Source organism: Cricetulus griseus, chromosome 6 (genome assembly GCF_003668045.3).
Source record: "Cricetulus griseus strain 17A/GY chromosome 6, alternate assembly CriGri-PICRH-1.0, whole genome shotgun sequence".
NCBI lineage: Eukaryota > Metazoa > Chordata > Mammalia > Rodentia > Cricetidae > Cricetulus > Cricetulus griseus.
The window spans coordinates 15,596,223-15,621,464 of NC_048599.1; the positions used below are offsets into that span (position 1 = coordinate 15,596,223).

Genomic DNA, 25,242 nt, shown 5'->3' on the forward strand with positions numbered 1-25,242 from the left:
CCCCGCGCGGCAGGCTGGGGGCGCGCGGCCAGAGCGCGCTGCGCCGCCACCACCACCGCGCTGCGCCGCCGCCGCCGCCGCCGCCGCCGCCGGCCACCACCGCCACCACCGCCACCGCCGCGAGCACCACGCGTCTCCAGCTCCACGCGCCGCCAGCGTCCGGCCCTCTGCGCCCCGCCGCCAGCCCAGCCGCCCGCCCGCGGAGCCCCGGGCCGCCGCCACCACGCCGCGCGCCGTACTCCGCGTCAAGAATGGGGCGGCCAAGCTGCCCAAGCCGCCCGCCGCCGCCGCGGCCGAGGCTCCTGGCGCGGGCGCGGGCATGGAGCGCTCGCAGAGCCGCCTTAGCCTGTCCGCCTCCTTCGAGGCGCTCGCCATCTACTTCCCGTGCATGAACTCCTTCGACGATGAGGATGCAGGTGAGCGCGCCTCGGTCCACCCACCCCGGGAGGCTGTCCCGGGATACAGAAGCCAGGGACCCTCAGGGACCCGGGGCGCCCGGGAGAGGCGGCCACTCTCTCCACCGCACTCCCGGTCCCGCCCGGATAGACACCCAGGGGCCCTTTCACTCCCTCGGGACCCCAGGGGTCTAGGATAAGCTCTGGTCCTGCCCCTCCGCCCCAGGGACCCCTCTTGTCACCTGCACTCACCCTTCTCGCGCAGGTGGGCCCTTGGGTCGCCTGGACTCAACTCCCCCTATGTATGTGTACCTACAGGACTTCCCCGCGACCACCGTCTTGTTTCTCGACCCGACTTGCCACCACCTAAGTCTGGTTATATGGCCCCTGGTCAGATCTAAGGGTTTAGGCCGCCTCACCCTTGGGCTTCCGACGTGTCTTCCAGCCGTTGGAGGTTGTGCGCAGACCTTACCTCCCCGAGGTCTTTGTCTTAGCTGCATCCGGAGGCTTCCAGCCCAAGACCCCTGTCTAGAGGCCAAAGCCTTGAGTGCCCCTATTTGTGTCTCGTTCCCTTCCCCCACAGGCCGAGGCTCCAGACTCTAATCAGATTGGGGCGGGCCGCGCAGAACTGGCCCGGTGTCTGCTGGCCTTTCCTCTTTCCTCCCCAGGGAGGTTTGAGGCAGTTTAAGTGCTAACTACACCAGCGCACCCTCCAGTGTGTGCCCCTGACTCCGGTGTTCTTGTCCCTGGAGTGGCCTTTCTGGATGGGCTGAACCCAGCTGCCATCCCTCAACTCAAGCCTTCTGCTTCTGGGCCTGAAAAAAACAAAACAAAACAAAACAACAAAACAAAACAAAACAAAAAAATCCCCAAAGGTAGCCACAGTCCAGGGGTGGGGGAGGAAACCAGCTCTCAGATCCTGGGGCCAGGCAGAGGGTACAGAGAGCTATGAGTTTGGTTTGGGGGTAAAGAAGGGAATCCAACAACAGGTGGGGTACCTAGAAGATTTGGGTGAGAGGTCCCCCAAAGGGTTCCAGGATTAGGAGTTGGAATCGGATTCCTGTCTTTATTCCTCTATTCCATAAGCTGTGACCTTGGACAAGTCATGCTATCCCAAGTCTCAGTTTCCTCATCTGTAAAATGCAGATGATGCTGCCTCACACACAAGGCTCCCGTGTGGTGGGAGGGTGGAATGAAATGGTTTTTGAACTGATAATTTGAGAGTATTTGAAGTCAATGAGGGGCGGGGAAGAGGAGTGTGTATGTGTGAAAGAACGAGTGGGTTCAATACTGATTAAAATACGAATTATCTCTCAAAAGGAAAAAAAAAAGCAGATATGGACTGCCCCAAAAATTTCCTGCATAGTTTAAGGAATTCAAGAGCTCAGGTTTCAACTCCCTGCTGGCTGGAGCTTTCTGTGTCGGGAATGTTATGAGATGGAGTGGTGGGTACCAGTGAGAGATGAGAAAAGCAGAGTTCCCCAGAGTGAATGGTAATAGTTGAGGCCCACACCTGATAGAATTTTCTACTGACCTGGAGGCAGGAGTTGGGGGTGAAGATGATTGTTACACATCCAGTCTATGTACACACCATCTCACACATCAAATAAGCGAGGCCCAGGAGCTCAGCTTCTCTCCTCATTGCTGAGGAGTGTTGTATTATTCTAGGCAAGACCAGGTGAGGTAGGATTGGGGCGGGGGGAGGGGTCCCTAATGTTGTTACCTCTACTGCACCTAACTCAGAGAGAGAAGACATCAGGCTAGCTGTAGAGGTGAGGGGGGAGTCTTGGGGCATCTGTGGAGAGAGAGCCGGCTTCCAGGCCTGAACTGAACTGATGTTCAGTTCTTCAGTTCAGCAGGCCTCTTGCCTGTGTCCTCGAGAGTCACGCTGGGCAGGAGCACAGGTGGGTTTGGCTTTTCTCCAAAGTCATGCTGCATGTTGTGGGTCACATACCTTGGTCTTATGGCAGGGCTCACTCTAGGTTTCACTCTAGTCAAAGATAGATTCTTGAGAATATTAACAGTATAGTGAGTTTCTTTAAATTCTTGTGTTTTGCTTGTAAGAGACCCTCTTCAGTCCTCCTAGGCCCTAAATGCAAGGGGGTGGGGGTTGTGTATCTGTGAGAATGTGTATGAATGACTGGAGCCCTGGTGTGTGATGTGGTGTGTGTGTGTGTGTGTGTGTGTGTGTGTGTGTGTGTGTGTGTGTGTGTGTAACCCAAGGTCATCTGGTGTCTTGTGCACAAAGCTGAGAGCAGAACCAGGTTTCCGGCTCTCTTCAGAACACCAGTAGCTTCTCTTTCTGGAGGAGGATTTTTTAAAAAAGCCAGATCTCAGTGCAGAAAATGGTTCCCAGGTGAGGAGGCCTTGGGGAGCAGTTTGGGCATCTCAGGCTCACCTCCTGCTCATCCCCAAGGCTGTCTCGAGCTTGGGAGGGAAGAAGAGAAAGTCTGGTGAGAGATGGAAGTAAGAACCATTGTCCTGATGCTTAATTTCTCTTGATCGTCTCATTCATTCATTTTCTCCTAGAAGAAGAAAATTGGGTTTATTTCCTTTAAAACAGCACTGAGCTGAACTAATTCTTAAAGGCAGTCAGAATAGGTTCTGGGGTCCTGGACAGGGGATTGGCTTAGCCAGAGGAGGCCATCACAGACTTGGCTCCTCCTGACTTCCTCCCCTCTCCCACTGGCCCCTTTTATTGCCTCTCTGTCCTTGGAGGCTCCATTTCTGAAGTGTGTCCCTGACAGGCTTCAGGCTCATCTGGGAGCCTCCCCCTGTTGCAATTCCTAACCCATGTCGATATATCTTTTCCCATCCATTAGATTAGGCAGAGCCGTCTTCAAGGCTCTCCTGCTGTCTCCAGCTAGTTTCCTGAGTCATAGGCTGAGGAGGAGACTTCCATTGGCTTTAAGTGGGGCAGAGCACATCCCTGCCTTGGACTTAAGAGTGTTGGGCAGTGGGCTAGGAAGAAGCTGCCTTCTCTTCCTGCGTCTCCCTAGCACCCTTGAGCCCAAGAAAAGGATCACTGCAGGTTGCTACGATGCCCATCAAGAGGAGGAATCTTCCCCATGTGTTCTGATGCATCTCTTTATGATTCGATGCTGCTGCCTTGCCTTGTTCCAAGGACGCTGGGGCCTTAGAGAGGCAGCACTCAGGGACACTTGGGTATTTGTGCCCATGTCTTTGTTGCTCAGCCTTATTGGCCATGGATTTGCAACTAGGGTGGGGAGGAGCCAGACATGTGACCCTGTTCTCCTCACCTACGTGAGGAACAGAATAATAGTGCTCCCAGTAGACTCCGTTGGGTCAGTGTTTTAAAAATTATTACCATGTGCTGTGTGACTTTCCAGGCATTTAATGTGCATTATTTTAACCTTTCCTTATAACATCCTCATAAAAATTAATATCTTGTATAACATCCCCATTTTCAGATTAGAAAACTGAGGTCTAGGCAGAGTAACTAGTTCAAGGTCATTTAGCCAGGAAGTGAGGGGGTTAGGGTTTAAATCTGGGGAAAATAGTTCAAGCATACTTGCTTTTAGGTATGCTGCTAATACCCCAATGAATGGTACCCGGCATGAAGTGGGTGTCAATACATGTTAGTTCCGGTCTGTCTCATTAACAAGTGAGAGTTATCTCTGAACATGGCCATAAAGATTCCTGCGCGTTTGGGCAAAGACAATCCCGAGTCTCAAGATGTTAGCTATCACCCTTTTAATAGGTTAATTTTACTGTAGTTTACAGAGGCAGAGCTGGGCCCACCTTCTTTGAAGTGCCTTAAAGGTGGGTATTTCAGGGGGTTTGTAAGCCAAACGAAGGTGGGAAGCATTCTGGCTTACTGTTTCCCTCCTCTTTCTAATGAGTTTATTTGTAGCACACCCACAGGCGGGTTCCTTGGGGTGTAGTTGGGGAGCTGGGATGTATCCCCTTTCTAGTAGATACCAAAAGAAGTTGTTACATCAGGGTCTGGACCTGAGGCTAGTGTTCCTGAGCCTGACCAAGTGATTTGTCGTCTAGTTCTCCCCCGCCCGCCCAGGAGAAGGGCGGAGAAGCTGGAGGAGCCAGCTCTGATTTGCCCATAGGATGGATGCTTCGATCCAGCTCAGGGAGGAAGTTACCATGGCAACACCAGCCGGCTACCAGTCCCTCTCCTCGCAGTTAAGGCCACATCTCTGGGCTGGAAAGCCCTTCATGGCACCTCCCTCTTCCGCTTAGACCAAATCTTTTTGAGGGGAGCATGGTGGGTGGGATCCACAAACTAGTGCCACAGCCTGCATCCCCACCCCCGGTTTTGAACAGAGGGAAATGGAGGTGGTTGCTTGAGTTACTCTGAGGTTGTGAAGCTACCCATTTCCTGCCAGACAGATCTTGGCAGGGGGAGTCAGGGTTCCAGTTCCTGCCAGCACCCCCAGGCACCTGGAATGACCACATTGAAATCTCACCCTCCCTCCCAAATTTATAGGATTTGGCAGAGTTTTCTTTCCCAGGCCAAGTGCTAACTTTTGTCCTTGAAATTTGACCCGAGCTTCATCTGGGAAACAAAATGTCCTGCTTCCCTGCTCCTTCCCCTAGAAATGGTGGGAACAGAGTGAGTCCTTCAGCTCCAGAAGGGGGGCTGGGCTGTGTGCATGATACAGGGAGGCTCCAGTATATCATATCTTCGTGAGGAGGGTGCCTTAAAGCAAGAGTCTAGGCTCTGGAGCCTCCTCTCCCTCCCTTGCCCCAGGGGAGGCCACATCCTGTATCCCGTTTCTTTTCTGTCTTCTATTACCCACACCCCCAGTTTACCACCTAGAGCTGAAATCTCCTTGTTTGTTTTTGAGAAAAGTAGCCCTGGCTGGCCAGGCATTCACTATGGAGCTTAGGCTTTCGTCAAATATGTGGTCTTCCTGCCTCAGCTTCCTGGGCACTTGGATTACAGGGCTGCACCACCACAGCCAGCTTCATAATCTCCTGTAAATTTGGGAGCTGGGCAGAATTCTTCTAGATTTGAAAAACTGAAGCCTGGTAGTGTATCAAGCCCAAGTGTCTCTATAGTTCAGTAAGGTGAACGTGTAGATCAAGGCACTTGAATCAAATTATCCTGAAGGAATCATTTCAGGAAAGGCAGGTGCAAAGCACACACCCTTGTACACACCGTAGGACTGCTCTTAGGGTTTTCTCTGACCCCCCCCCCCAGAGCTCTTTTCTTCAGTCCTCTCCTTGGGTATGTCACCTATCCCCTGGTCCAGCTCCAACTTCATTGGTTTGCTGCCCCCTGTCCCCCTCCCGCTCTGCTAGGTGGGGAAGGGGGAGGAAAGATCCATCTACCTTGGTTTCCTTTGGGGGATGAGGCCCTGCCTCCCTCTCTGCCACTCTCCAGTGCCCCTGCTGGAGGCTGAGATGGGGACGGTTGGACTGTGGAGGAAAGTGGAAGGGAAGGCAGCAGCCCTCCCCCCTACCAGTTGCTCTCCTCTGTCTCCAGCCTTTCTTCTACCCAACAACCATCGCTGGCATGGTCTTTTAAAAACTATCAGGAAAGAACCCTTCCCTTTCTCAAGGTCTGCACCATTCACTGTCTTCTTGTGAAAAGATCGTTTGAATTTGACTCCATGGCCCGTGGCCTCAAGCAAATCCCTTCATCTTCCTGAGTTCAGGGTTGGGGGAGGGATAATGATCTTGGCCAGAGTCTTTTTTTTTTTTTTTTTTTATGTCCCTGATCTTTCAGGGATGAAAAAAAGAAAAAAGAAAAAAGAAAAAAGAAAGAAATGACTGAAGGGCTTCCTTGGTGGTGTCCCCTGCCTTCCACAACCTCAACAATCTCATGGATTTCTGTATCAACTGAGGTGCTGGCTGCTGCTACATATACACCCATTTTACAGATGATGAACCCTAGTTGGCTGGAACCATCCATGGGTGGTGATCTCAGTCCAACCGTGCTTGCCTGGAGGCTACCTTCCATCTCCGGAGATGAATTCCCATGTGGGAAGAGGCTGTCATAATAGCAAATGACAAAGGCCAGGGTACAGGGGCCTGTGTGGCTTACACAAGCACTCCAGGGACCAGCAGCCCACTACAGACCACCATTCCTGGATGGTCCTTGTCAGCTGGCCAGCAGCAGCGGCTATGTGACCTCCTTGAAGGATCCAGTTGTCTGCCCTGGCCCTGAGGGCCCAGCCATCACCTGCCTCTGCAGAACGATGTAGGCCAGGACTAGATTATATTTAACGCTGTGCTATTTCTACTTGACAGCTCTGGAGCACCACTCCCCTCCTCCTTCCTCCCCCCTCCCCTTCTGATTCACTTGGAAACTGATGTCAGCGCCTTATTCTTAGCCCCCGTAATTGTAACTGCATGGAGCAGTGCACACTTCATTAACAGTTTCTGTGGTGGGGGAGTGAGAGGGCTGGGCAGGCTGGGCAGAGACACAGGTGGAGGTGGGGACAGGGTAGGCACTGCTGGGACCCTGGCTGGCTGCCTGCTTTGGATGGACCAAACTGGGTGGGTTCCAGGTCTGGCTTTCTAAGACAAGCTGTCCTGGAAGGACCATTGGAAAGTAGCGAATGGCCCCTTCTCCTCATTAGGCAAAGAAGGGAAAGTGAGGCTCAGACCGGCAGAATGGCTTGCCAAGGTCAGATGTTAGCAATGATCCAGAGTTTTGGCTGTTGGGTTGTTCCGGCATTTATTCACTAAGTTATTCAGTGCCAAACTACATTCTAGGTGCTAGAGATGTACTGGGGAGCGAGTCAGACATGGTTTCTGTGCGCATGGAGCGGTGTCCTGGCCTGAGGCATATAGACAATAACGATGTAATCAATTAAAAATATGTATTTTCAGATTGTGTTAAGTGACAGGAGAGGAGAGAGCATCAAGCAGTCAGGGAAGGCCGAGGCGCAGTGACAGCAGAGTTGAAGCCTAAATGACAAAGAGCCTAGCTTTTCCAGGTAGGTGTTCCAGGACAAAGGCCCTGAGGTCAGTGTGACTCAGGGAACAGAAAGCAGACAGAAGTAGGTGGAGTCTGGCTAGGAGTTGGATCATCACAGCCTGGTAGGGAGCAATCAGGGGTATCTGGTGGGGGAATTGAGGTCTAGAATGGGGAAAGAAACACCCGTGTGAGGAGGAACAATCGAAGGACCAAGAACCCCTCAGGCCCATCTTTGGGGCAGGTGGCTATGACTCTGAGTGCATGGCATGGCTTCCTTGGTGCAGAAGGTGGGAGGTGTTGTGGAGCCAGGCAGGCCTCTTACTGCTCACCCTGCTTGCCCTCCTCTTCGTCTCTAGACCCAGCTCTGTGGCGTCTCAGGCTGACAGGATTGAGAGGAATCCCGGGGGCTTCCAGGGTGGGTAAGAGAGTGTGAGGCTTGGGGTCTGCAGACCCTTCTTTGCTTTTGTTCTACTTCTTTTAACTCTGGTTGACCTTGTGGAACCCTGGGGCAAGTCTCTTCTGCACTTAATTTCCTCCTCTAAGATGGGCCACGATCAGAGGCGACACCTCAAAGATTGCTGCGAGGAACGAATTATATAATGCACTTCTCCAGAGCTGGACACTTAGGATTGTGGCCTCCGTGACTGTGCATCCCATACCCAGTTCACAGCAGGTTGTAGCCAGTGGTGACTGCTATGTAATTGCTCAAACCCATCAGTTTGAGCAATGAGCCCCTAGGTCTGTTCACAGGCAGTCTGTAGACACTGCCCCCATCCACGGTTTCTTGCTCAATCCGGGACAGTCCTTGGGAGCCTTGCTTTTCATCTCTCTCCTCACCTGCCTCTCTCTCCCTTTCCCCTCTCTCTGTCTCTCTGTCTGCCTGTCTCTCTTTCTGTGTTGTGTGTGTGTGTGTGTGTGTGTGTGTGTGTCTTTGCATATGTGTACATGTGCATGAATGTAGAGGCCAGAGGTCAACCTTAGGTGACATGCCTCAGGCACTATCCATCTTGTTTTTTTGAGTCAGGGTCTCTCAGTGGCTTGGAACTCACCAAGTATGCTAGGTTGGCTAGCCACTGGACCCCAGGAATCTGTCTGTCTCCACTTTCTCAGCCTTGGGATTGCAAATGTGTCTACCATATGCGGCGTTTTAATGTAGGTTCTGGTGCTCAAACAGGTTCTTATGCTTTTGCGGCAAGGGCTTTACCAACAGAGCCATCTCCCCAGCTCAAATGAAAGGCCCTTGAATGCAACTCCCATGCCCTGGGCTTTAGTGCTGGCTGTTGTCTGCAGGCCCTTTTGTTTCTTCATGGTCTCTGATCCAGAAGAACCTCAGCTGTGTGAGACTTTCAGTCAGCACCCTGCATGCTCTGGGGAGCCACGAGAACAAGTGATAATGTGACTTAGAAGATGCCACAAGCCGAGAGGGCTGGACACAGGCAGCCCTGGGATCTCAGAGGCCCGGGTCTAGCACCTTTTACCAGATGGAACAGGGCACTGTCCTGTCCCGCACTGATGAAAAGTAGGCAGGGCCGTGTGCGCATATGCGCGGTTCATTCGAGGACAGCCTCTCCTGGGAAGAAGTAAGTCAAAGTGATCATGGATGCAGAAGCACACTGCTGGGAAGTGCTGCCAAGGGGCTGGCTGAGTCAGTTTACTGAGATGCTTCTGAGACAGGATGGCCAGTTTCTAGGGAAGGATTAACAGGAGGTGGACCTTGTGAAGTAATAAATTTCTTATCTGGCCCAAATAAAACTAAAAAACAGAAGACAGGGCACCTAGAACTAGTTTGCTGGTGGGGTGTGTCCTAAGCTGATGGAGTGCTTGCTCTCTTGGAGGGGTGGCTTGGGGTAGTAGTGACCTGGGTCTACATGGCTACGCCATGCGGGCTGTGAATCCATTGTAGGTGACCGGTTTGGGCTTCAGTCTTGTGTGATATAAAATACTGCACAGAATAGAGATCCTGTCAGGATTTAAGGTTGTTTGTATCGCATGTGGAGAAGCAGGAGCTGCTGCCTTTCCTGTCACTGTAGACTTCCTGGAATGAGACAACATGCCTGCATGGCTGGTTGAAAGGTGGGGGGTGGGTGAGAGCAGGCCCAGGCTGGGGTGGCAGTGCTTGGGCCTGGCTGGATGATGGCTTACTGTGTGCCCGTGGAGACTGAGAGGCTGTCTGAGGGGTCGGAGGGGAAGAGTCTGAACAGCCTTGAATCTTGGTGTCTCCTCTGGTCACGTCTGGTTGTGTGTGTATGTGTTCATGTGGGTATGTGCATATGTGCACACGTATGTACATGTGTTCTGGAAGCCAGAGGGCAACCCCAGGTTGTTCTTCAGGAATCATCCATTGTATTACTTTGTTTTTAAGTCGGAGTCTCTCATGGGCCTGGAGCTTTCCAGTTAGGCTAGACTGGCCAGACAGTGAGCCTCAGGGACCTACCTGTCTGCACCTCCCTGTACTTGGGAGGTACAAGGGATTACAGGGGTGCACATGACACCCATGATTTTTAGGGGTGTTTTGGGGGTTAGACTTGGGTCTTTACACAGCAATCAGTTTACTGAGCTCTCTCCCCTGGTGCCCCCAGGACTCAGTACCCCTGTCTTCCAGGAGTCTGTTTGGCTTCGTTTCCACAGGAGCAGAACCCCCTAGATAAAAAGACCTTATACCCCACTTACTTCCCATCCCATGTTCCTTCATTCAGAGTTCCTCTGTAGCTGAGCTTTGGTGGATGGAGCATTGAATAATTTTAAAAATAAGCACTCGAGAGGCAGAGGCAGGCAGGTCTCTGAGTTCGAGGCCAGCCTAGTCTACAGAGTAAGTTTCTTCCAGGACAGCCAGGGCTACAGAGAGAGACCTGTCTCAAAAAATAAAAAAAATAATTAGAATTTTGGGCATTGGTGTATGAAGTTTCTAAAATTAAATGTATGAAAAATATCCAGCGAGAAGTGTCCTGAGCATCACTGGATCTTCCTGCCCCCAGATGTGCATATTGGTACCAACTGCACAGCCACATCTCAGATGTGTGCATTGGTACCGGACTGCACAGCCACATCTCAGATGTGCGCATTGGCACCAGACTGCACAGCCACATCTCAGATGTATGCAATGGTACTGGACTACACAACCACATCTGTCACTGTTGTGAATGAAAGCATCTGTGTCGGAATGAGCTGAATAGTTCAGAAGGCCATCAGAGAAACTGTCCAGCCACCTCCCGCAGGCCCACTCCTACAGTCACCATGGCAGTCTTATTTTTTTCTGAGTCAGGGTTTCCCAGTGTAGCCCTGGTTGTTCTAGAACTCCCTCTGTAGCCTGGACTGGCCTCAAACTCAGACCTACCTGCCTCTGCCTCTCAAAGGCATGCACCTACCGTGTCCGGTGCACTGTAGCCATCTTTAAGACTTCCAGAGTCTCCTTACTTTCCTGTTATCAAATTGAATCGAGTGCCTACAGTAGGGCCCCTTTCTGAGCCAGGCACTGTGAAGGCTGCACAGGGGCCAGATAGTCCTGGGTACCTGAAAGAACAGAGGGAAGAGTCAGATTTTATAGTCAGAAGGTGTGAGTTTGAGTCCTGGCCTTGCCATGTATTCCCGAGTGACCATGGTGGAGATCTGTAACCACTCTGAGCCATGTGGAAAATGGGTTTGCTTATCAGAGCCCCCTTCCCACTGCAAAGGCTCCATGAGGATTAAACAAGTCCATGTTGGTCAAGTGCTTGATAGACAGCCTGGTGCATACTAAAAGTGAAGTGTGCTAGAGCTTAGTAGTATAAGGTTTTTAAACCCTGAGCCTGACCCTGGCTATCTTGGATGAGGACCAGAGAGACACCTATGCTTGCCCAAAGCCTCACAGCAGGTGGCTAAGAAAGCCAGAAACGGTGCCAGTGTTCCCACACTCATGACTCAGCCTTCCCTGACCCCAGATGTGCCATGTGCTGTGATGGATGGACCCTGCCTGCCCCCGAGGCTTTGAATCTGTACCATGCATTTCCAGCACTCAGTGTCCCTGGAAAATGCCACTTGCAGTCACCCTGGGACTGGGTGGGAAGATGTGTCACTGATTGGGACCTGCCGTGGAAATTAATTAGTACCTCAGAACAGGTCTGGAGAAACGTCTTTCACGTGCCTGGGCCCAACACCGTGCTGGACCAGGAGTCTGTGGGGCCCATCCAGCCTGGGCTAGGCCATCCTCAAGCCTCCTGGCTCCAGGAAGCTGTGGCTTCTGGTGGGTATTGGTGCTGGGGAGGAGGGACCCTCAAATTTGGCAGTGAATTGGGTGTCTCTTGCAAGGGAGGATTTAGCACATAGATGACACTTCGGATTCTTGAGGTTGTTTCAGGTGGAAAGCAACATGGAGGTCATGCAAAACTCTCCCTCCTGCTTCATGACTTAGCCTGAGCTTTGGGTTTGGCTGATGGTAGGTAGTAGGTACAACAGAGAGGCCTGTGGGGTAGACAAGGAACACAGGAGCCACCATGGTTGTTCAGCGGCTTGTGCCAAGAGTGGTAGTATCCTAAACCAGTTTTCTGATCTCCTATGTCAATAGCCCTCCAGCAGGGGAACAGACATACTTCCAGGGCCAAGCAGCTCCCATCAGCCAAAGGCAGGGCTATAAAGTTAGGACAGCCACTTGGGGAATGAGGGTGATACTTGGTAAAAGGGTATGTCCAGGTCTCTGATGGGGCCCAGACATCTGCTGTCAGGGAGCCTCTGATTAGAGCAGGGGAAGCAGATGAGCCCTGCTCTGTATCGTGACATGCCTAGGCAGTGGCATGTCACCTGCCTATAGTTCTGTGAAGTGGGCCTGATTATCTGTCTCAAGAGACCTATTTATGAAATGAGTCTCTGGATTGACTACTGTCTTGACTAGGGTCATTCACCCCATGAGAGCTGGGCCCTAAGCCTGAACCCAGCCCATTGGTCTCTTCAGCATTCTGTACTGCATTTCTAGTTCTTCCAGAACATATATGTGCATCAGGCACTTCTTAAGGCTTCTTTCCCAGGGCCACCTTGAAGGGCATCTGCCTTGACTTCTACTTTGCCTCTTCCAGGCACAGAGTCCTCCATGCTGAGAAAGAATTTTTTCAATCTCCCACTCTCATGGAATCCCATGGAACTTTGGCCTGAATTGGAGAAGTGGGCAGGCTGCCTGAGGGGATGTGACAGCTTACAGGGAAGCTAATCTGTCATAGGGTGACCTGGATTTGAGATCTCATTTCTGCCAGTTTGCTGGTTGGATGACCCCGGGGCATGTCACTCCCCCCTCCCCTGAACTTTGGTTTCCTCGCTGGCTGAACAAGTGTGTGGCTGTAAAGAAGCAGCTAACCTGTGAGTTGAAGATGCTGCGTGAACCCAGAACTTGGCAGGGCTCTGCTTGGTCAATGGCAGAAAAACCGAGAATCAACGATGGCCCCCGTGCCTGTGGAAGAATCAATGTATGAGCAGGGAATGGTCTCAGTTTAGGGATCTTCTGCAGAAGGGCACAACAGCACTCGCCCTGCTGTCCATGTTTGAGTTTCCTCAGATATAGACTCTGAGATGAGGATTCAAGCTTAAACAGCAGAGGAGCCTCATGAAGCTGCTGGGTTTGTTTTGTTTTGTTTTGTTTTGTTTTGTTTTGTTTTTCTCCTGAGTTGAAAGTCAAATAGTGATTGTGTATTGTTCATATAGTTTACAAAAGTGGTCTGTGATGCCCAGAAGGGAAGTGAGAAAGTGAGGCATGGAAGAAGCCAGGGTACAGCACATCTTTAGGCTGGTGACCTCTGAGTGAAACAGACTTGTGGTTAGCCTTGCTGGAGACTTGGGGATACTGTCTAATACAGGGTTGTTCTGTGGGAGGTCAGACAGCAGATATTTTGGTCTTTTCAGGTCCTGGATCTCTGTTGCAACTTTCAACCAACTGACTGTATGGAAATGAACAGAGATTGGGTCCTAATAAAACTTTATTGACAGGTGAACTTAGTCTAAGGGCTATAGCATGAGAACCTCTAGAGTAGAAGGCACACTTGGATTGTCTACACGGAACAAAGGAGCTGTTTCAGCTCCCTTAGTAATGGGATCTGTGGTGGGTACCAAGAGTGGGTCATGGCCACCATTTCCAGCAGACTAGGGGACACTGAGAGTGGATCATAGTCATTGTTTCCAGCAGAATGGGGGGGGTAGCCCTCAAAGCAGTGCAGGTGCTGGTAAGAGAGGTCAGGACAGCGGTGTGAATTGAGGGGTTGGCAACAGCTCTCTGTAGCTAGGGGTGTGGCTTGCCTGACCACCGGAAGACAGTGTTGGAGAGGCGGCTGAAGGATGAACAGGACAGCAAGTTCATGACAGGGCTTTAGTACTTCATATTTCTGTCTTTGGCTAGCATTTAATGCTTCTTGGCTCAAAATGGCTTCTCTTCACCTGACGCTGTTTTGTTGTTTTCCGCACTCTGGATGGAACCCAGGACCTCACACATGTTAAGGAAGTGCTTTTCCAGTGAGCTGTTTCCCCAGTCCCAACTGATGATCTTGTTCTAGCTTTTCACGTCTGTGTCTCTCCTGGGCTGTCCTCTCCTGGGGCGCCTCTCCCTCCTCTGGGGAGCATTGCCAGACTCCTCCACTTGCACTGTGAGTTCCCATGGTCCTTTGCTTTCCCCTTTCTCCAGGGACTTATGTGATCCTGTGTCCCACCTGGGGCAATGGTTTAGGACAGGCGGTTCTGGCTCCCAAGCCTCTTCCTCCCTTCCCCACACCTGATTTCCCCCTTTCTTTCTCTACTGGTTGCTGTTGCCAGGCCCTATTCTGGGGACCCAAGAAGACAAACTCCCTCTCATTGTCTTCATGGAGTTCTTAGTCTGAGGGCAAGGGTTGATATTGGACAACCCAAAGAAACACCGGATGGTTCTATCACTCCTGTGGTAAGCACCATATGAGGCAACATACCAAAACAGGCTACAGTAAGGGAGCTGACCCTGGGAAGGGCAGAGGGGACGGCGAAGCTGAGGTCTGGGGGATGGGTACAGTCGATCTTGTGCAGGCAGCAGAGGGTTAGAGCGGACAGGAGGCCACTGTGCCAAGCTCCGATAGACAACTATGGGGACACAGGTAGAGTCCTGGATTCTCACAGTCCATGTGGTTCTTCTGCTCATCCCACTCTGTCTGTGTCCCTCTATCTCTCCCTCAGGCACACACACAGAAATATTAACCTGAGGTCTGTCCATGATAGAACTATGGGTAGAGTTTGCTCTCCAGTTTTTGTCTTCCAGAGGTTCTCCAGTAAGATGGTAAAAACCAAGGGCTTCACAGTCAGGAGCCCCAATGAGTCTCCCACTGGCAATCTCCACCCTAGCTATGTTATTTGCCACTCAGAAGAGATTCTCTTTCTAGCCGTAGAAGGGGCAATACTAATTAGCCTTACTCACACAGTGCCCATCCACTAACTTGTCGAAGCCCCATGGCGGTCCTAAGGAGGAGTGACGATGCTCACTATATTATAGATGAGAAGACTAAGACACAGAGTGGCCGGCCACAGAGGCTGCCCAAGATCACACAGCAAGGCTCAGAGGCAGGATTCCTGTCCAACTGCCTGGCTCTGGAGTCTGAACTTAGCTTCGTGGCTTTGCTGCCATCTCATAGGTTAGGGCTTAGGAGAGAGGCACCTTCGCCCAGCACCTGAGACACAGTGCTCCAGAAATATCGACTATTGTCATTGTCAGCAGCTGTCGAGGCCCCTGAGGTGGGAAAAGGACTTGGTCTCCGAGATCCCAGAGAAATGACCATGTGGCTGATGGCACATTGGATCATCCTTCATGGTCACCTCTTGCACCTGGACTTAAGGGCCGTTGGAGCCCTTGTTGACTTTTTAGCAGGTATGGGATGTGACTCTCAGGCTTGGGGTTTGCAAATCTTCAAAGATCTCTTTGGCTTCGTGGGGAAGAATGGAATCAGAGGTCAGGGTTGGTCCCTTTGCACACACTGATTCTTCTCACACGTATGGGCCCTCGGCCAGGCCTGTGATGAGCCAACGTCCAGGCTGCTGCGTGGGCCAGAGAAGGCAGGAGTGTGTCACTAGGCTGGTCTGTTGATGCTCGGAGGCAGGGAAGTGCCGGCTGGAAGGCAGAAACAAATTACTCTCCCAGAGCCGAGACCAGGCCGGTTCCTCGGTTCCTGCCGTGTTACACTATTAAGTTTGTAATCTTCGTTCTAACACTTTCCAGCAATGAATAAGAACTGAATTTAAAATGCCGGCTTTACATTTCGGGAATGGGGTTCTTTGTCGAGAGCTCTTGAAACCCATAATTTCTCTCCAGAGGTGACTGTCTAAGTCTTTTTTAAAAAATTAAAATAATAAAAAAGGAAAGCTATTCTTTATTTAAAGGTCGAAGCTAGAGGGGTGGACCACAGCCGTATGTCTTCAGCCCCAGGAAGGGCTCCGAATCAGGCCAGACCTGTAGATGCTCAGGTGTGTCTTAGAATTTGAACTCCCAAATCTGGACTTTGTGGAGGGAGGAGATCGAGAAAACCTCCAGGCCTACCATGGCCCCCAGGAGTTTCAAATCTCTAGATTTGTAAAAGAGTTTGGTAAAAACTGATCAGCCACTGTTCCTGTGACCTGCAGGTGGCTGCTGGTGGCCGTAGTTTTGGTTCCAGTTTTTCACCTGATACTGGGTTGCCAGACTCCCCGGTTGCTTCTGTCTGACCCTCCTCCAGCCAAGCCCTATCTCTTGGGTATGAGGAGTCTGAGAGGTGATATGCCCACCCACCTGGCCTTTTCATGCTAGGCCAAGTTCCAGGTCTGGGGAGCTCACCCAGCCTTGGGTCAGGGGGTCTATCCAGATCCCTTCCCTGTGTTCATCCACCTGAAGGAGGGCCCCACCACTGGTGACCTGACCTTGAAGCTGCTCTTTGTGTATGTGAAAACAGCATACAGGTGTGCAGTTGGGGCTGGGGATGGAGAGCACGGGCGGGCTCTGGCTGAAATCCAGCACCCTCCTCACTTCATGATCAGCCTCGGGACTCTGCGGATTCTAAATCTGAACCTGCCCCGGCCTTCAAGGTCATTATGAAGACATATTTCTCAGAATAGAAGGAGGGGGCATATTTTATTTAGTAACCCTGATTTATAACTTTTAAATATTTAGAATAAGCATGAGAGCCTCATTTGTATCCCTGCCAGGGCCCTGCATGTTAGGGGCCTGTACATCATCTTTTGAACTAGAGTGAGACAGACCACTTGCCTCTTCCACCCTTGTGATCACATCATAGGCTTGGGTGCAGGAGCCTGGCTTAGACAGCACTTTTGGGCCCATCAGGAAAAGGTGTGTCTCCCCACACCCCCCAGACACCTCCAGGAGGGTGAGTTGGAGAAAGACCCCAGGTCCAGGATCAGCGAACACCGCTGCACTTTGCCACCACTACCCTCACCTAAGCACCTCTGTTCAGTACACAGCCTGCCTGAGGGTTCCCAGAATCGTCTCACACAAGAGCCAGGGAGGAGCCACTATCAGGACCCAAAGGGAAAGTGCTGACATTCTGAAATCCTGAGCTGTTCTCAATGTTGAAGTCATCCTTGTCCTAACAGGAATGTGTGCTTCGTGTCTGCCAGATGCTCCAAGCACTTTACCTCCATTATCCCATCAAGGTGGCAGACTGGAGGAGAACACAGTGTCACAGCCATTCACAGATGGAGAAACCGAGGCATAAGAAAAGACAGGCTTGAATTTGGCTCAGGACCCTTCAGCAGTCATTTCAAATCCACATCTGCCTGGTCCTTGAGTCTGTTAGTCTAACCTCTGTCCTATACTGCCCTTCATCATTTAAAAAAGCTTTTGCTTTTCACGTTTATTTGTTGATCTTGTGTATAGGAGAAGGGCATAGCACAATGTGCACATTGAAGTCAGAGGACAGCTCGCAGGAATTGGTTCTCCCCTTCTACCGCGTGGGTTCCAGGGATCACACTCAGGTTGCCATGCTAGGCCACCTTTCATTGATGCAGCCAGTAATCACTGGCGCTTGTTCCTGTGTGCTGTATCCTGAATGGGTGTTGCTATGGAGCCAGAACCTCTACTGCCCATGGCAGAGACAACAGGGCAGGTAACTCGGGAGCAGAGGCAGGGGTGGGGGTGGGGGGATGCTCCATTGAACATTGGTTGCTGAGAGCCACTGTGGTTCCTAAGAAGCTGTTTAGTAACTGCAAGGTGCCCAGGCTTGAGCACAGGATGGGCTTTCTGAGAACAAAGCAGATACATTATTTATGTATCTTGGGAGCAAAATAGGTATGGCAGAAAGTGGATACAGGGAAAGAGGGGTGGCCTGGTGGGTTGGAAAGGCCCCAGAGCTTTGCTCAGTAACACCCTCCTTGGAGACCAGAATTACATGGTATTTTCAGGTCTTGTTGGTCTGATGAGATGGGTGGGACTTAACCTCCACCTTTACTGTCCTTTTGAAGTTCAGAAAACAGGGTGAGAGAGGAAGTCATTCACACACTTCTGACAGGTTGGGTTGGACCTTGGCTCAGAGCATCCCAGGCTGTAATCTTGTCCCAGCACAGGGAACCTTTCATTCCCAGGAAAAGCAGAGTTGCCATTTATCATTTTAACGTTTGCGTGTGTGTGCGTGTGTGTGTGTGTGTGTGTGTGTGTGTGTGTGTGTGTGTGTGTGTGTGTGTGTAGGGGTGTTGTACCCTGTTTATGAACATAGAGGTCAGAGTTGATGTCAGATGTCTTCTTCAATTGTTCTCCAAACTTGTTTTTGAGGCAGGGTCTCTCATTGAATGTAGCACTCACTGATTTGACCTGGGGGGGCTAGCTAGGAAGCTTCATGAGTCAAGCTGGGGCTACCTCCCCAGCACCGAGGTTACAAGTGTCACCACCACATCTGGTTTCTACATGAGTTACTTTACTGACTGAGTTATATTCCCAGCTTCGAAAATTTGCTGTTGTTGTTGTTTGCTTTTGTTTTCCGAGATAGGGTTCTCTCTGTAGCTCTGGCTGTCCTGGAACTCACAGAGATCCACCTGCCTCTGCCTCCTGAATGCTGGAATTAAAGGTGCCATGACTGTCTGGCTCCCAGCTCCACCTTTTAACCTGGACACTAGTTATACACACATACACCATTCCCACTGGCGTTTCCTGCATACACACTGCACTCTGGGGTGCTGTGCTGAAGTTTCATGTATGTTTCCTGGTGTTCCCAGTGTCCAGGGCTGCATACACAGCAGAAAGAACCTGAACTGACTTTTCCAGGTCTCACACGCTCAGGCAATGCAGGGTGTGGTCATAGTGGAAACTTGGAGGCAAAAAAAAAAAAAAAAAAAAAAAAAAAAAGAAAAAAAGCAGATGAAAATAAAATAAAAACAAAGCTCTCGAACCCATGTAAGGGGGGGGGGGATAAAAACAAGCCAGGCATGGTGGCACACATGTGTTATCCTAGGTCCTGAGGAAGTAGAGACACGAAGATTCCTTGGGCTCCATGGTCTGCTTAGTGAGTTCCAGGCCACTGAGATACCCAGTCTGAAAACACAAGGTGGGCAGTTCCTGAGGAGTGACATCTGAGATTTAACCTTAGGCCTCCATGCATACACACACACACACACAGACACACACACACACACACACACACACACACACACACACACACACACTACAAAGGGGGAACATCCTAATCTTTTAGTCCAAAAGTAGAAGAAAGTAGAATGTTCTGGGGCTGTTTTCAGAAGAGACAGACAGGAGAGAGAGAAACACACACAGAGAGACAGAGAGAGGACTAGAGCACAGGAAGACTTGTTTGAACCAAAGCAGGGTTATACTATGACGCTGTTTTGTAAGCTGAAGCCACCACCACTCACAAACCACCTCAAAAGGACCTTCGCAGGCTGGTCTCACTCAGATTTCTAGGATCAGGTCTAGAACTGAATGCTGCTGTTGGGCAGTTGGTCACCGGCTTGTCCGGCTGCACAGGGACAGCACAGCACACGCAGCTCAGCCTGATGGGCCATGGTGCGTATCTCTCCCTGATTTTCCAGCCTTTTTCTTGTAAAACCAATCAGTAAATAAAATGGAAAACTGACAGCCCTCCCCAGGATTTTATTCTGTGCCTGGCCCTGCATTTCAATGCAAAAGCAGAAGGCTTGTGAACTATAAATAGCCCCAGCCTCTTCTACACAGTGGCAGGAAGCATTTGTAGGTTGTCTCCTCCCAACCTGGTGACCTGGATTACTTCCCCCCTGCAGTGGCTGTGTCCCTTACCTCCTCCTGTCTGTCCTGCGTGGACCAGAGCAGGCCCTGTTTGTGAGTAGTTCGTGAGCACCTACACAGGGCCACACCCTCTGGGCTGGGTGCACAGGCTTGTGATAATAGCCCCGTCTTAGCCTTCTGAGGCAGGAGGCAGGTAGATGTAGACACACTGATCCACAGATGAGACTTTGCTGGTGCGGAAGCTCAGTGAGAGACTTCAGGCTCTGGGAAGTGGGCTTCCTGGAGGAGCCCAGGGAGGCAGCAGCCTGGGAGAAGGAGCTGGTGGATCAGTGATCATGCTGAATACAGTCCTGTCCATACCCACTCTTCTCTGTTACTGAGCAGACTGCACAGTGAGAATTGGCCCTGTGCTCTGTGGGCCCAGTGGTTCTCAAGGCTTCTGGAGTCCTGTAGTCTTAGGTAAGGGGGCTGCCCCACTTTTATTGGTCCTTGATTCCATGTTTTTCTGGATTCCCAGCTCAACCGAGATATTCATTCAAATATCTTCATCAAGTCTGGGAACGCATCACCTCGTAGGCTCCCCTGGCCATGCTTGTGTTCAGACACATTGGGGATTCATTATACTGTCCAGTCCCCATCCAGGGACCACAGCTCAGTTTCTGATTTCCCTGATGAATGGGGGCCTCCAGTGATAGGGAAGGAGTTCATAGCCTCTTGGGGCTCCTACTCCACCAACAGGCAGCCATCCTATTGTATCCAAAGTCACCTTCACCATCTGCCCTAACACAGTGATGACGTAGATACCCCAACATGCACAGCGGATACTTTTCTTATCCACACAGTAACTACTTTGGGAAGCAAAACAAGCAAACAAACAGCATGGATTTCAAATACAGTCAGACCTGAGTTCAATCACACCCTTCTTTATAATTGTCTACTCTATAGGCTGTGCCCTTAATCTCTTGTGTCTGAGTGTCAACATCATGGTTGGTACAGTAAGGTCACCGGAAAGATTAAGTGGGTGTGTGAGAACAAGGCCCAGCACTATCATTAGTATTATGGAGGATTCTCTTAGTTTTTTATTGCTGTGAAGAGCTGTGAAGAGACACCATGACCACGGCAACTCTTATAAAGGAACATTTCATTTCGGTGGCTCACTTACAGTTCAGAGGTTCAGTTCATTGTGAATGCAGGGAGCGTGCAGGCAGGCATGGTGCTGGAGAAATAGCCGAGTGTCCTGCATCTTGCAGGCAACAGGAAGTCGACCGCTACACTGGGTGCTATCCTAAGCACATGAAACCTCAAAGCCACTCCCTTTGGAGGTCATTTTATTTCAACCCATCACAAGGACTTTTGAATGGTGAAATCAATATCCAAAAAGTTTTCATTGAGTGCTTAGTGTGTGACTAGCCCTGCGCTGGGTGATGGCCACATTGCAAGCAAGTTAATAAATGGCTGCAATCATCATGATGGCAGAGCAGGTAGCAGTGTTATTGATGAGACGACACAGGTCAAGTAGCGGTGCACACACGTGGTCCTGGCATTTGGGAGGTGGAGGCAGGAGGACCAAGAATTCAAGGCCAACTTGGGATACAGGAGACCCCATCTCAACAAAACAGACAAGTAAGATGGGAGAAAGATAAAGGCTGGAAAAGTTGGAGTAAGGGGTGGGTCCTAAAATCCTCTCAGCTGGTAAGGTGGGAAACGTTGGCTCTCTCTTCCACATCTTTCTCTCCTTTTCTTTACCTTCATCAGATTTTCCCAACAGTCCCTGCGGGAAAGGAAGAAGGAAGGGGCCTGGCAGGCCATTTTGCACTGGTTACAGGGACTTCTTCAGCCTCATCCCCCATAGTTTCCTCTGTGCTGGGCAGTTTAGGGACAGTTATAGGAACCTTCTTCTCTCTATATACAATACCACTGGAGACCTAGCAATGATGTCTTGGAGCATCTTGAAGGCAAAAATGGGCCCTTGGGTGCACATGTCAGCTTGGTCTCAGATCTGCTCTGTCAGTTGCAGGTGCAGCCAAGACCCCTTTCCCTGTCTGGAGCCCCCTCTCCACACTTAGTCATTGCCTGAGCCCAAGCCTAGGCTCTCTCAGATTTCTGAGGCTCAGGGCTGGCACTGGCTGGCTGTGAAATGTCCCCTCCACGAAAGTGTCCTCCCCATCCAAGGAAGTGAGAAGTCTGCTGCTGTGTTCCTTCTTCTAGGGAAATTGGGCTTTGGGCCTGTTCTCTCTCCACGGGACAGAAGCTCCTGGCCAACAAACCTCAGACAACCCCAAGGAAATGAGAAAAGTTTTGTAGCTTAAAATGTACCTGTGGTCAGACTGCAAGCATGTCCATTGCTGGTGAGGCGAGTCTCAATTAATGCCACCCTTATTCTGGTCCTTCTATTCTCCTTCCCTGCCATGATCCAGGCTTCTCTGCTCCTGGTCCACTTTATTGCCAATCCAAGTCTTGACACCCGGAAGCCCCGCTGTTTATAAAATACTAGTTTTCAGTTCATCACATCAAACCTCATGGAGTTTTATACAAGTGGTCTTTTCCCCCTTGGAAATCAGAATTATTCTCTGGAGGGAAACAACTCTCAATAGATTTTTCAAGGGATTGAGAACTCTGAGACTTGTGGTCCTGGTTTACATAGCGTGGGTGTGTTAGAGGAAGACGGGGACTCAGGACCCTGCTGCTGGTGTCCCTATTGCAATGCAGGCAATGCAAGCCTTGTTGCGCCTCAGTCACCCATCTCTGAAGTAGGAATAAGACCCAGAGTATGCAGGGTTGCTTTTATTGTCATCACACTGTCATTGTCATTGTCAAGGTCATCATCACTGTATGTCTGGCCTCCAGATTGGAGGTCCTGTCTTCTCTCATCTTTGCTGCATCTTTACAAGTTTATGTTTTTAATTATGCATATGCACATGTGTCTGTGTGAGGGTATGTGCACACGTGTGCAGGAGGGTGTCACATCCCCTGGAGTTACTGGCAGTGGTGAGCTGCCTAATCTGGGAATGGGGGACCAAACTTAGGTCTTCTGCAAGGACAGGAAGTGCTTTTAACTGCTGAGACATCTCCAGCCCCCTTTCCTGCATCTTGATATCACCTAATACTATTCCCCTTGATCACTATGTCCTAGCCACTCTTGCCAATGTGTGTGTGCGCACGCGTGTATTCAGAAATACATGTGCATGCTCGCACATACAGAGGTCAGAGACAACCTTAGCTGTCATTTCTCAGATGCCATCCACCCTCTTTCTGTTTTTTTTTTTTTTTTTTTTAAAAACAGTGTCTTTCATTGACCTGGAGCTGCCCAGTAATCCCCAGGTATCCTCCTGACATCCCCTCCCCAGAGTTGGGGTTACAAGTGTAAGCCACCACGCTTAGCTTTTTATGTCGGTTCTGGGGATTGAACTCAGATCCTGTGTTTGACAGGCAGCAGTTTCCTGAATAAGCTGTGTCCAGCTTGTTTGCTGAGCATGCTTTACATAAAGCTGCTATGGGGTTTTTATGCCCCTTCTCTGGAGGATATTCACAAGCTTATTCCCTCTTGCCTTCAGGTTCCTTCCGTTTTCATTTTCGTTTTTGGTTCTTAGAGACAGAATTTTGCTATGTAGTTCAGGTAACTCGTGAATTCCACTGTGTAGTCCAGTTGGGCCTTGAACATGTGACAATCCTTCTGCCTCTGCCTTTTGAGTGTTGGGATTACAAGTACGTGACGCCACGCCTTGCTTTCTTCTTCAGTTCTGCGCCAGCCTATCATGGTGAGGCTGCCTGACCCTCCATGAAAGAACCTCCTACCCTTCCCCACCTTCATATATGAGATCTCTGGCTGATACTTGTCATGTCTAATGTTTGATGACTTTGGTCTCCCCTAGGGCCTAGAATAATACTTGCCATATAAAACATGTTTTAAAAAAATACCTCATGAGTGGATGAACAAATGAATGGATTTTGTCTGGTCTGAGATGGGATCCTTTGGTCTCTCACACTCCATGGACATCTGCAATGTAGTATTTCAACAAACTGAGATTTCCCTGGAGGCTTCCCGAGCCACAGTGAGCCTCGGGTTCCTGGGATAGAGTGTGAACTCCTCAGGGACCCGGCAGGTGCCATGCGTGGCAGGCTCTCCTTTAAGCACTTCCTGCACTTGTGGCTGGCCTTTCTGTCCCCATTGACTGTTCCTTCCACACAGATTGGAAGGGTCCAGGAACAAGGACTTCACCTGCCATGCTCAGTGCTCTGACCGTCCCCCAATAGGACAAGGGCACATGTGTGTGCATCTGGTGTCTGAAGAAGAAGCAAGGCGAGGTTGGGACCAGCTGACAGAACTTGGATGTACCCAGGAAGGGTGACTGGCCTTACATGGAAAAGCACAGGATTGAGACCTGAGGAGTCTCATAGGAGGTGAGGCCTCTCCTGTCCCTTGGCAGGAGATGCCTCAATTGGCTACCCGTGTGGCAACTTGGGAGCCATGAGAGGGTGGTGGCAGCCCCTCCCTTGGAAGCTGGGTGGTCCTTCTGTATTTCAGCTTCTACCTGAACCTGTGTCCTTGCAGTTAAAGATAGCCAAGGGTGGGAGTACAAGGACACCTTGTCTTCTGCCACCAACAGGGATTCTGCTCTCTCTTCTCAAAGAGGGCTGCATGACTACAGATCAGGGAAGGCAACACCTTAAAAAAAAATCCCTCCATCTTATCTTAGAGGTGAACCCAAGCCTCTCTCTCCAGCCTAGTGTGACTCAAGATGAGCTAAGGATGTCACCACTGGAAGGCTCTCTGGGGTAGGCAGACATCTGGCAGGAAGTCCCAGAGGCCCTTTAGGCTTAGGACCTTGGCAGACATCACCAGTTAATCAAGGCCCTCTTTTTCAAGACCATGGTAGGCATCACAAATCAATCATGGCACTTTTTTTCCCCTCAATCCAGACACAGTGTAAAAATTCTTAGCATGGGCTATTTTAGGCAACAGCTACCAGAGAGAGAGGGAGAGGGAAAGAGAGAGAGAGAGAGAGAGAGAGAGAGAGAGAGAGAGAGAGAGAGAGAATGTTGATCATCACCAATCTGCCAGATGGGTCAGAAATTTATATGATGTCACATGGGAAGTCCACGGTGCAGAACTGGGACCAGATCTACATTACCGGAGTCCCCCACCAAGTCTTGCCCTTCTCTGCCCCGTTTGCTTCCTTTTTTCCATCAGAACTATGGTTTCTAGGTGCTGGGAAATAGCTTTTAACCCATGAATTACATGCACTAAAGATTTCTGCAGTGTATTGTCTGTCTGGAAGGTTCTTTTCTAAGGGAGGAGTGAATAGGATTCATCAGCTCTGAGAGGCTCCTTCAAGACCAAAAAAAGTGTTGAAATCAGAAAAGAGAGTCGTCTTGCGACTCAGTATGTGGGCCACAGTTCAATAATGTTGGTCTCATCTAGGGGGTGTCAGAAAGGCAGACTTGCAGGTCCCACCCCAAACCTGCAGGGACAGAATCTACATTTAACAAGGTCCCTGGAGGACTGTTTGCACATTACCACTGAGAGGTACCAGGTTGAAATTCACCAGGCACAGCATCAGTGTGGAGCACCTGCCGATTGCCAGCTCTGAGGCAGGCGTGGTCCCTGCCCTCATTTGAGAGAGTGGAAAGGAACAGGCGTTACAGCCCAGCTGGGCTGAGTAGCTCTGTGGGTCTGCTAAGGTCAATTAAGAGGTGCCTTTGTTTAAACGGAAGAGCAAAAGCGACCCCAGCCTGCGTTAAGCTGGGTGTTTCTTGTGGGGAGGAATTAGTTGGCTCAG

At 50.6% G+C, this 25,242-nt stretch overlaps 1 protein-coding gene across 3 annotated transcripts in view; it reads left to right on the forward strand.

Annotated features, from left to right (window-relative positions):
* The first annotated feature begins 319 nt into the window (after positions 1 to 319).
* Positions 320 to 25,242, forward strand: part of Rims4 (regulating synaptic membrane exocytosis 4) — a 57,303-nt gene continuing 32,380 nt past the window's right edge. For 2 of the 3 annotated variants that reach the window (XM_027423480.2, XM_035446954.1), the window contains exon 1: positions 320 to 416. In XM_027423480.2, coding sequence (XP_027279281.1) covers positions 320 to 416 — 97 coding nt within the window. Of the gene's footprint in view, positions 417 to 23,935; positions 23,942 to 25,242 lie in introns of all 3 variants that reach the window. The other variant, XM_035446953.1, reaches the window with a different exon arrangement.